Consider the following 12,330-nt stretch of genomic DNA (forward strand, 5'->3'; position numbering starts at 1 on the left):
CTTAAGCACAAGAGCCCAACTCTGCAGCGGCTGTGTGGGTGAGGGACACCTCGGGAAGTCAGGATGTGACCACGCCAAACAACAGCTTACCCGAGGGAGCCAGTTACAGCAGAATTCTTCAGCACTCTGAGCATCCTCTGCAGCATTCTGCAGCATCACCTCTACCAGCCAGTGTGAGGCCCAGACTAGGGAGGAGACGCCAGGGACCGCCAGCCCCAAAGATTCCTCCTCGAATCACTTAGAAGCCCTTTCACACCAATCCCCAAGTCTGGCTTTTGGGCACAAGTGGGTTCCATGTGTTTCTGAGAATTTGTGTCTTACCTTTCATTTTGACCTCCTAGTGGTCTGACTCCCGCCAACTTACTCTTCAGCTTTCAGCTAAAATATTTCTCCTTTGGGGGTTTCCTCTGTTGTAAGCCCCTCTCACCCTGCCCTCATCAATTACTCATAGCACCTGGCAGTGGTGTGTTTTTCCTGATCAGTCTCTCTTGATCAGCTGAGCTCAAGGCCTGCCTCATTTGCGGGCATATTTCCCAAACCTGGCACATGTAGGGCCTCAGTGCATGTTGGCTGAATGAATAACTCATGAAACCTTCAGAAGACGTCCGATATGGGGAACATTTTATTTGGAGAGATCTTGATTGAGCATTATTTTATCTTCATTTTCCATTAAGGCAATAACATTCCTCCTGGAGGCAGACGGGGGGGAGAATCGTCTGGGGGCTACATTAAGTGCAGATTAAGACAAAGCCAACCACTCTGAAATCAAATGCTTTAGAAATACAGATTATGGGCTAGGAGAAGCCATATCTTGGCTTCCTGAGCCCACTGACAAGGAGCAGACTGGGATAATGCATTTCAGTCGCTTTGAAAAATGACTAAGTTCCACTACACACCCCTAAAGCAGATACCTCCTCCATGAACACGTTCACCATGACAGAAGGGGTCTGGCATCAGTGCCCAATGCTCTGTTGCTATTTAGCCTTTGGTAAGTTTTCAAGGAAATTGCAGGCTATTAGAACTGCTCAAGAGTACAGTGTCCCTTGGGTTTTGTTTAAGAATTCTTTAAATATCCAGTAAATTAACTCTTCATAAAGCGACTGTGCCTGTTCCTAGCCAGCTTGATACCTGGCTAGGTATGTGTATATGTGAGGGTGTTGGTGGGGGTCAAGTTTGGGGTTGAGGTGGGGGTACTGTTCATTGGCACATATGACCCCTGGGCATTTGGGGGTACCAAAAAAGTAAACATTGATCCTATGGCCCGGCAGACATCATATGCACTATGATCTAAGAGCTAATGAAATCAGAACAAGCAGTTCCCAGTCGCCAGATATTTAGCCACACTGTATAACTAGATCTAATAAAACATTAGTCACGCAGTTGTGTCTGACTCTGTGCGACCCCATGGACTGTAGCCCGCCAGGCTCCTCTGTCCATCGAATTCTCCAGGCAAGAATACTGGACTGGGCTGCTGTTTCCTTCTCCAAGATCTAATGCTGCTGCTGCTGCTAAGTCGCTTCAGTCATGTCCGACTCTGTGCGACCCCATAGATGGCAGCCCACCAGGCTCTGCCGTCCCTGGGATTCTCCAGGCAAGAACACTGGAGTGGGTTGCCATAATACACAGGGCTAAATGCACAGAGGCAGCACCTGAGACCAGAAACTTTGTTATGACTCCACACTGCCCTCTAGTGGTTTGCTGCTCAATGACCCCCCCTCCTTGAACACTTCCTTCCACCAACAGTTAAGAATCTATCTGAAGGCATGGTATTTAAGATAGTAGATCTGGTCAGAGCCCAGATCCTAGGGTTAAAAACAGAGGGCTTCTCATTGACTGAAAAAATAAAATCTGATGACATCTGGGACCCTAGTTTTGAGAAAATGTTCTGATGATAAGTCTTCGTTCTGGAGATTAGTAGACACAGTTCTAAGAAAATGTTCTGATGATATGTCTTAGGTCTGGAGGTTACCAGACACTCTTGGGGACCCCAATACAGTCTGACTTGTCAGATGACCCAGAAGGCCCAAGAGGAGGGTGGCCAGCAGAGGGGAGCCACAGAGAGGGCAGGTTCTGCCGGGGTGGAGAGCAAAGTCACAACAGGTAGACCCAGGCAGAAGGGCAACAGGAAGGAGGCTTGTAACAGAGCAAACGCTGGCCTCCAGAAGCCAGCTTTAGGCTGGTTTCACGATTCTCCCCTCCGATGATTCTCCCCTCCTGGTTCTCACCCCGAACAAGAAGGCAGACAATGTAAGCTGGTTTGAAAGATTATGTTAAAATGAACTACACTTGAGACTTCTATACCTGACTACAACGGCAAAGGCAGGAAAGGTGCCTGGGAAGTAAGATCTCTTTTTCTCTACATTTTCAAAGAAGCAATCAATTCAATGATAAAAAAATATTTGTAAGAGACTGGGTCTTTTGCAAAGAATAAAGCACTTTTTGTTAAATACATGAAGGCTACTTGGCGGAACAGATATACATTTTTTTTTGGAACTGTGAATAATGTCATCGAGTTGAAACTTTGGAATGGCTGACTCCTCCTGTGTTTCCCGGGGGCACCAGGCATGAGCAGCCAGAGACCCACACACACCCCCTACCCCGCCCACTGGGCCTTACACCCTCTTCATTCCTTTCCCCATGAGGCAAGCGAACACGGTCATGACCATCTTGGGGTTCACTTCCACCAAGTCTTCTGGAAGCGCATACACTCTCGCTCCAATTTTTCGGGCCATAGAGATGGCATACCTAAAAGAGAAAAGAGGAGGGATGAGGGGAGCCTGAGCAAGTATGAAGGGGACCCCTCAGGGTCAGAGTTATTGTCATTCTATATAATATATACTATACACTCTATGAAAGAAAGTGAAAATGTTGGTGACTCAGGCGTGTCTGACTCTTTGTAACCCTATGGACTATAGGCTGCCAGGCTCCTCTGTCCATGGAATTCTCCAGGCAAAAATTCTGGAATGGGTTGCCATTCCCTTCTCCAGGGGATCTTCCCGGACCCAGGGATCAAACCCAGGCTTTCTGCATTGCAGGCAGATTCTTTACCATCTGAGCCTCCAGCGGAGCCTTCTATGCTGTAAACTACCTACTGTGCCGAGGTCACTCCTGGTACGGCTGCAGCCAATCAATCACTGGCTTCCTCTCGAGGTTTGTGGGCAAGTCTTAGCTTGACAAAGCTCCCAACTCCATCAAACTTGCTGTCCAGCCTCGTGATAATCACCAAATGTATCACTTGTCCTTAAAGAGCTTCCTAGCTCCCACCACTTTTGGTGCTTATTTGCTTGGGGTCTACTGTGGCAGAAAAAGTCACAGACTTGAACAAGAGTGTGTGATAGGGAAGGACCGCAGACTCCACTTCAGCTACAGAACATTGTTTACAAGGCAGAAGAAAAAAAGAGGAAATGCATCTGTAATACCATGACCCTACCCATCAATTCTTTATTTTTTTAAAATCTTTTTTGGCTGCAAGGAATATGGGATCTTAGTTCCCTGACCAGGAATCGAACCCACGCCCCCTGCTTTGGAAGCTCAGAGTCTTAACCACTGGAGCTCCAGGGAATTTCACCCTGCCCCCTTTCTTTTCTTTTCTTCCCCGTCCATTCTTTTCTTCCTTTTTCCATTCTAATTCTTGCCCACATGCATGTGTATTTATTTATGCTACTATAATCGTAGAATAACCAGAGTTTTATATTACACATTTTTCACATAAGATTACCATAGCTGCATCAGAATATTTTTGCTCTGTTTATAGTTACAGGAAGATAGTTTTATTAGTTGTAGTCTACTTGCAAATAAGCCCACACTATTATTATCTGGCAGTTCTTTTATTCTGCTCATTTGTTATCTAGCAACCTCTTACAATGGTTGCTCCAGAGATTCTTCATTCCACCCAAGGCCCCGTGACTCCCTCCACTCTTCTGAAATAACTTTACTCATACTTTAGCGATCACATTAATGTAAGAGCTCCAGGCAAGGGTAGCCCCATTCTTTCTCCTTGTCCATCTCTCAGTCACTTCCTCCATATTAATGATTAATGAAGTACAATTAATTTTTCCATTATAAAATATAGAGGAAAAGTTGTTCAAAAATTAGAAAACAGAACTTAAAAAATATGCATGATCTTGCCACCATAGCCATTTTTAGGATTCTATATTTGGGGCTTCCCTGGCAGCTCAGATGGTAAAGAATGTGCCTGGCATGCAGGAGACCCAGGTTCCATGGGGAAGATCCCCTGGAGATAGGAACGGATACCCACTCCAGTAAGAATACTAGAGAATTCCATGGGCAGAGGAACCTGGCAGGCTACAGTCCATGGAGTTGCAAAAGAGTCAGCGACTACACAAGAACAACCCTCACTCTGCATGTAACGCAAAGAGCAGCTGCTCTCAAACCAGTGACGACTCTGGCCTTGAACCCCACCCCTGCCCAGGTACATCCATGGATATTCACAAATAGGGCGTTTAACTCCGCACCCACCATGTACAAACTCTACTCAGGAAACCTCCTATAGATTTTGATAAGGAAATTAGTGTTAGGAAATTGTAGGCTTGCTTATCAGTTGGAAGTCAACTGTTTTCCATTTCAATTGTTACCAGTTGTGTTCTTGTCTTGTTCCCTCTCACACCTGGAACCTTAAACTGTCACTGCACAGTAGCAGATATAAGGGTGATGGGACGCAGTAAGTCACGAGAAGGAAAAGCATCAGTAGTGAAACTGAATTGTCTGCATGGAGGCATGGGCACTCGACCCCACAGCCACCCGCTCCTTCCCTCCCTGACCTCGGGCTTGTTCACGTACTTTGCGTTGTTGAGTTTTTCTTCTTCATTCAGGTTCTCCGTCTTCAGAAGGTCATAGTTAATGGAACCTGGCTGAATGGCATCGATGAGATCAAGGACCGGCAGACTTGTGCTGATCTTCGGGTCCTGCACAGAGAGAAAGCATGGGCTTCATCAATATGCTCCCAGGTTACTTCTGTTTGGCTCAAGGAAAGTGGGTGGTTCTTTTCAATTTTTGGTTGCTCCATGTGGCATGTTCCCTGATAGCTCAGCTGGTAAAGAATCCGCCTGCAATGCAGGAGACCCCAGTTCAATTCCTGGGTAGCGAAGATCTGCTGGAGAAGGGATAGGCTACCCACTCCAGTACTCTTGGGCTTCCCTTGTAGCTCAGCTGGTAAAGAATCCACCTGCAATGTGGGAGACCTGGGTTCGAAAGATCCCCTGGAGAAGGGAAAGGCTACCCACTCCAGTATTCTGGCCTGGAGAATTCCATGGACTGTATAGTCATGGAGTTGCAGAGTCAGACAAGACTGAGCGACTTTCACTTTCACTTTCCATGTGCCATGTGGGAGCTTAGTTCCCTGACCAGGGATGGAACTTGTGTCTCCTGCATTGGAAGTGTGGAGACTTAACCACTGGACCGCCAAGAAAGTCCCTTCTCTTTCCTTTTAAATATGAAATATACACGTCCTGGTCTGGGAAATGCCACAGTGTGGCACCTGCTGTTTCAAACCAAGTGCTGTTTCTCTAGGGGGCGTCAGCAGCTTCCTGGTGGTTCACTATGCAGAGGAAACCCACTGTCTGCCAACAGGCAGGGAGTCGTTCACCCAGAGCTGTGAATGCACAAAACTCTGCTCTCTCTCTTGGGTACCTGAGAGTACAGACAGGGAGAGGCGACTGCATGTCACCATCTGAGCACAGTCAAGTCTAAACTAGAGATCTCTTCAAAAAAATTAGAGATACCAAGGGAACATTTCATGCAAAGATGGGCTCGATAAAGGACAGAAATGGTATGGACCTAACAGAAGCAGAAGATATTAAGAAGAGGTGGCAAGAATACACAGAAGAACTGTACAAAAAAGATCTTAACGACCCAGATAATCACGATGGTGTGATCACTGACCTAGAGCCAGACATCCTGGAATGTGAAGTCAAGTGGGCCTTAGCAAGCATCACTACGAACAAAGCTAGTGGAGGTGATAGAATTCCAGTTGAGCTATTTCAAATCCTGAAAGATGATGCTGTGAAAGTGCTGCACTCAATGTGTCAGCAAATTTGGAAAACTCAGCAGTGGCCACAGGACTGGAAAAGGTCAGTTTCCATTCCAATCCCAAAGAAACACAATGCCAAAGAATGCTCCAACTACTGCACAATTGCACTCATCTCACACGCTAGTAAAGTAATGCTCAAAATTCTCCAGGCTTCAGCAATACGTGAACCGTGAACTTCCAGATGTTCAAGCTGGTTTTAGAAAAGGCAGAGGAACCAGAGATCAAATTGCCAACATCCGCTGGATCATCAAAAAAGCAAGAGAGTTCCAGAAAAACATCTATTTCTGCTTTATTGACTATGCCAAAGCCTTGGACTGTGTGGATCACAATAAACTGTGGAAAATTCTGAAAGAGATGGGAATACCAGACCATCTGACCTGCCTCTTGAGAAATATGTATGTAGGTCAGGAAGCAACAGTTAGAACTGGACATGGAACATCAGACTGGTTCCAAATAAGAAAAGGAGTACGTCAAGGCTGTATATTGTCACCCTGCTTATTTAACTTCTATGCAGAGTACATCATGAGAAACACTGGACTGGAAGAAACACAAGCTGGAATCAAGATTGCCAGGAGAAATATCAATAACCTCAGATATGCAGATGACACCACCCTTATGGCAGAAAGTGAAGAGAAACTAAAAAGCTTCTTGATGAAAGTGAAAGAGGAGAATGAAAAAGTTGGCTTAAAGCTCAACATTCAGAAAACGAAGATCATGGCATCCGGTCCCATCACTTCATGGGAAATAGATGGGGAAACAGTGGAAACAGTGTCAGACTTTATTTTGGGGGGCTCCAAAATCACTGCAGATGGTGACTGCAGCCATGAAATTAAAAGACGCTTACTCCTTGGAAGGAAAGTTATGACCAACCTAGATAGCATATTCAAAAGCAGAGACATTACTTTGCCAACAAAGGTTCGTCTAATCAAGGCTGTGGTTTTTCCTGTGGTCATGTATGGATGTGAGAATTGGACGGTGAAGAAGGCTGAGCGCCGAAGAATTGATGCTTTTGAACTGTGGTGTTGGAGAAGACTCTTGAGAGTCCCTTGGACTGCAAGGAGATCCAACCAGTCCATTCTGACGGAGATCAGCCCTGGGATTTCTTTGGAAGGAATGATGCTAAAGCTGAAACTCCAGTACTTTGGCCACCTGATGCGAAGAGTTGACTCATTGGAAAAGACTCTGATGCTGGGAGGGATTGTGGGCAGGAGGAGAAGGGGATGACAGAGGATGAGATGGCTGGATGGCATCACTGACTCAATGGACGTGAGTCTGAGTGAATTCCGGGAGTTGGTGATGGACAGGGAGGCCTGGCGTGCTGAGATTCATGGGGTTGCCCGACTGGACACGACTGAGCGACTGAACTGAAATGAAGTCTAAACACCTCATACCTCGAGGGTCCAAATCAGAGTCAATTCTAAGCAAGAAACAAGACACAGGACCCCTGCAAGATGTTAGGTCTCCAGCACAGGCCCTCTGCAGAGGTACAAAAATATTAAAAAAAAAAAAAAAAGAAAGAAAGATCAGAAGGGTAGGGACTTCCTTGGTTGCAGTCCAATAGTTAAGACTCCCCCAATGGAAAGGGTAAGGGTTCGATCCCTGGTCGGGGAACTAAGATCCCACACGCTGTGCAGCACGGCCAAGAAATAAAAATGAATGAAATAATTATAATAAAACAACGTAAAAAATAGGATGGGTCCATTTTTACTTATTTCTGGGTAATATAAGTGAAAGTCGCTCAGTCGTGTCCAACTCTCTGCAACCCCATGGACTACAGCCTACCAGGCTCCTCTGTCCCTGGAACTCTCCAGGCAAGAATACTGGAGTGGGCTGCCATTTCCTTCTCCAGGGGATCTTCCCAACCCAGGGATCGAATCCAGGTCTCCTATATTGCAGGCAGACTCATTACTGTCTGAGTCACCAGGGAAGCCCAGGTAATATAAGACCTACCACAAAATTAAAATCAATATACATATAACCATTTCTAATTTCCATTATTAGCCAGAGCTTCTATCTCCATAGAATTTTTTGGTGAAGAAGCACAAGGAAAGCAAAATGGAGAGACTGGAGTTTCAGCTTCTTCCCTACTTTTTTTTTTTTTTTTTTGTGGTGGCACTATTTATTTCATATCTAATTTCACATCATGGTAGCTAACATTATTTGGGTGAAACTCTCTGGTACATATTATAATGATGAGTGATGAGCTGAGTTGTACAAACTCTCTGACTACCCTTCATGATGAAAAAAGGCAATAGACCCCAAGAAGGACTTCATTAAGTGTGTTTCTGGTCCAATAATCAGTTTCAGGACATACTGCTTCATCACCATCATCGAAGAGAAACTCTGACTGACCTCACAGATTCTAATCATGCTGTCACTTCAGTCATATCTGACTCTTTGTTTTTTTTTTTTTCCTTGTTAATTTTCTGTTTAGTTGATCTATCCATAGGTGTGAGTGGGGTATTAAAGTCTCCCACTATTATTGTGTTGTTGTTAATTTCTCCTTTCATACTTGTTAGCATTTGTCTTACATACTGCGGTGCTCCCATGTTGGGTGGATATATATTTATAATTGTTATATCTTCTTCTTGGATTGATCCTTTGATCATTATGTAGTGACCATCTTTGTCTCTTTTCACAGCCTTTGTTTTAAAGTCTATTTTATCTGATATGAGTATTGCTACTCCTGCTTTCTTTTGGTCCCTATTTGCATGGAAAATCTTTTTCCAGCCCTTCACTTTCTGTCTGTATATGTCCCCTGTTTTGAGGTGGGTCTCTTGTAGACAACATATGTAGGGGTCTTGTTTTTGTATCCATTCAGCCAGTCTTTGTCTTTTGGTTGGGGCATTCAACCCATTTACGTTTAAGGTAATTACTGATAAGTATGATCCCGTTGCCATTTACTTTATTGTTTTGGGTTCGAGTTTATACACCATTTTTGTGTTTCCTGTCTAGAGAATATCCTTTAGTATTTGTTGGAGAGCTGGTTTGGTGGTGCAGAATTCTCTCAGCTTTTGCTTGTCTGAAAAGCTTTTGATTTCTCCTTCATACTTGAATGAGATCCTTGCTGGGTACAATAATCTGGGCTGTAGGTTATTTTCTTTCATCATTTTAAGTATGTCTTGCCATTCCCTCCTGGCTTGAAGAGTTGCTATTGAAAGATCAGCTGTTATCCTTATGGGAATTCCCTTGTGTGTTATTTGTTGTTTTTCCCTTGCTGCTTTTAATATTTGTTCTTTGTGTTTGATCTTTGTTAATTTGATTAATATGTGTCTTGGGGTGTTTCTCCTTGGGTTTATCCTGTTTGGGACTCTCTGGGTTTCTTGGACTTGGGTGATTATTTCCTTCCCCATTTTAGGGAAGTTTTCAACTATTATCTCCTCAAGTATTTTCTCATGGTCTTTCTTTTTGTCTTCTTCTTCTGGAACCCCTATGATTCGAATGTTGTAGCGTTTAATATTGTCCTGGAGGTCTCTGAAATTGTCCTCATTTCTTTTAATTCGTTTTTCTTTTATCCTCTCTGATTCATTTATTTCTACCATTCTATCTTCTAATTTACTAATCCTATCTTCTGCCTCTGTTATTCTACTATTTGTTGTCTCCAGAGTGTTTTCAATTTCATTTATTGCATTATTCATTATATATTGACTTTTTTTTATTTCTTCTAGGTCCTTGTTAAACCTTTCTTGCATCTTCTCAATCCTTGTCTCCAGGCTATTTATCTGTGATTCCATTTTAATTTCAAGATTTTGGATCAATTTCACTATCATTATTTGGAATTCTTTATCAGGTAGATTCCCTATCTCTTCCTCTTTTGTTTGGTTTGGTGGGCATTTATCCTGTTCCTTTATCTGCTGGGTATTCCTCTGTCTCTTCATCTTGTTTAAATTGCTGAGTTTGGGAGTCCTTTCTGTATTCTGGCAGTTTGTGGAGTTCTCTTTATTGTGGCGTTTCCTCGCTGTGTGTGGGTATGTAGAGGTGGCTTGTCAAGGTTTCCTGGTTAGGAAGCTTGTGTCGGTGTTCTGGTGGGTGGAGCTGTATTTCTTCTCTTTGTTCAGTCGTGCTGTGGGGAGGGAGGAGGGATGCTGCAAACAAATGACACTGGCGCGTGCGCCGCAGTGCCTCAGCCACACTGGGTCTGCCCGCTCACGGCGCATGTAGCCTCCTGCCCACACTGCTCAGGCTCTAGGTTGTTCCGCCGGGAACAATCCGAGGCTGACCCTGGGTTGCATGCACCTCCCAGGTCCAAGCCGCTCAGGTTCAGGCACTCAGGTAGTCCTCAGAGGCGGAGACTCAGTTGGGCCTGCGTTTTGTGCTCTTCCCAGGTCCGAGCAGCTCAGGTGATGAGGTGTTTGGCGAGCGCCAATGCTGCGACTTATCGCCTCCCCGCCACTCGGTTATCTGGGTGTAAAACCGCGCACCTTCTCAGGCAGATGTTGACCGTCCAGACCCTAATAAGTTTTAGTTAGCAAAGAAGCCAGTTTTATAGATAATGTCTCTCTGGGGCTGCGATTGCCCCCTTCCGGCTCTGGCTGCCTGTCACCGGAGGGGGAAGGTCTGCAGCCGGCTATCTCTGTTTAGTCCTTTGTTCCGTGCGCGGGCTGGTGGTGTCTTAGGTTAGGGCTGGCTTTTCGCATGGTAGATATCCCACAGTCTGGTTTGCTAGCCCAAATTATTTCGCTCAGATAGTGCTCAGGGTATTCAGGCCAGATTCTTACTCTCAGCGATGCAGCCCACGCCGCGCCTCCCTGCCCAGCCCCCGCTTGCTAATGGCGGATGCAGGCGTCTGCGCCCGCTTCTCCGCTGGGGAGTTACCGTAGGGCTCTGCAATCTGCAGTTTTAATTGTTTATTTATTTTTTCTCCCTGTTATGTTGCCCTCTGTGCTTCCAAAGCTCGGCACGGATTCGGCAGTGAGAAGGTTTCCTGGTGTTTGGAAACTTCTCTCTTTTTAAGACTCCCTTCCCTGGACGGAACTCCGTCCCTCCCTCTTTTGTCTCTTTTATTGTCTTTAATATTTTTTCCTACCTCCTTTCAAGGAGTTGGGTTGCTTTTCTGGGTGCCTGATGTCCTCTGCCGGCATTCAGAAGTTGTTTTGTGGAATTTACTTGACGTTTAAATGCTCTTTTGATGAATTTGTGGGGGAGAAAGTGTTTTCCGCGTCCTACTCCTCCGCCATCTTGGCGCCTTCCCTCCTTCCCTACTTTCTTCCCACAGTCTTGGGGGGCTGATGGGCAGCGAGATGGTCAGCAGTCAGCAGCGTTCATAGGTGAGGGGGGACCAGGACTGTTTCTACAGTGGCTAATGGGGGGTGGGCTATGCTCATTTTTTTAAAGGTTTCACTTAAAATCCCAGTCTGGTGCTCTGTGATGAGGACAGGGGGACGGGAGGGAGGCTCAAGAGGGAGGTGATATATGTATTATTATGGCTCATTCACATTGTTGCACAGCAGAAACCAACACAACATTGTAAAAATTAAAAAACAACAAAAATAAATCGTGTTTCTTTCGTTTTTTTTTTTGACCAATTCTGTAATGCCTTGGTGAGAAGACAGGAGAAAATTCACCCTGAGCATCACAAGGAGAAAAAAATTATCAAACATTCCAAAGAGGAACACCCCAGAAACTGCCAGGTAATGCAAAGGGCTGCATTCCTGTAAAGTGGCAGCTGTTCTACCAAGAGACACACTCCCGGGACTGTTTAACCATCGTGTCATAGCCACGGTCACGTGATCTACAGATACACTCTGCTCTAGAACCTCACCTTGCAGGGAGAGGTGCTTTCCATTCCCTAGTGGACACCACCTGCAATTACTAGCTGTGACTTCAGGAGTTAAATGAGCCCCCAGATTCCTCATTATACAATCAGGAAAATGGTGGGACTTCCCTCGTGGATCAGTGGTTAAGACTCCATGCTTCCATCACAGGGGGCACAGGTTCGATCCCTGGTCAGGGAACTAAGATCCCACATGCCACGCAAAGCAGTAAAAAAAAAAAAAAAAATCAGGGAAATGGTAACGCTATCTTCACGATATCTGTGAACAAGAAGGCCTTACAAACAAGACGGCCCTGGTCCTCAGAGTGCAGTCCATCCTGGGAGAGCCCTTCACCACCTTCCCTGATCTCTTTCTGGAAAGATTTGTTCACGTTGATCACCAGTCTCTGCTTCAACCGCTGCTCAGCTCTTCAGACCAAACAAATGGTAGGTGGAGGGCAGACAGAGCTGGCTGTTTCCTGTGCTGAGCTCACAGAGTCCAGGCGCCCCTGGTATAGCCCAGCCCAGA

General features: G+C 45.3%; 1 protein-coding gene across 2 annotated transcripts in view; it reads right to left on the minus strand.

The window, feature by feature from the left end:
• Positions 1-604: 604 nt before the first annotated feature.
• The window catches only part of LCP1 (lymphocyte cytosolic protein 1), a 69,559-nt gene continuing 57,833 nt past the window's right edge, over positions 605-12,330 (minus strand). For both annotated transcript variants that reach the window (XM_005896743.3, XM_070380280.1), the window contains exons 15-16: positions 4,801-4,925; positions 605-2,745 (exon numbers count right to left, since the gene is read on the minus strand). In XM_005896743.3, coding sequence (XP_005896805.3) covers positions 2,613-2,745; positions 4,801-4,925 — 258 coding nt within the window. In that variant the 3' untranslated portion in view covers positions 605-2,612. The remainder of the gene's footprint in view (positions 2,746-4,800; positions 4,926-12,330) is intronic.

Source organism: Bos mutus, chromosome 12, assembly GCF_027580195.1.
Source record: "Bos mutus isolate GX-2022 chromosome 12, NWIPB_WYAK_1.1, whole genome shotgun sequence".
In the NCBI taxonomy this organism is placed as follows: domain Eukaryota; kingdom Metazoa; phylum Chordata; class Mammalia; order Artiodactyla; family Bovidae; genus Bos; species Bos mutus.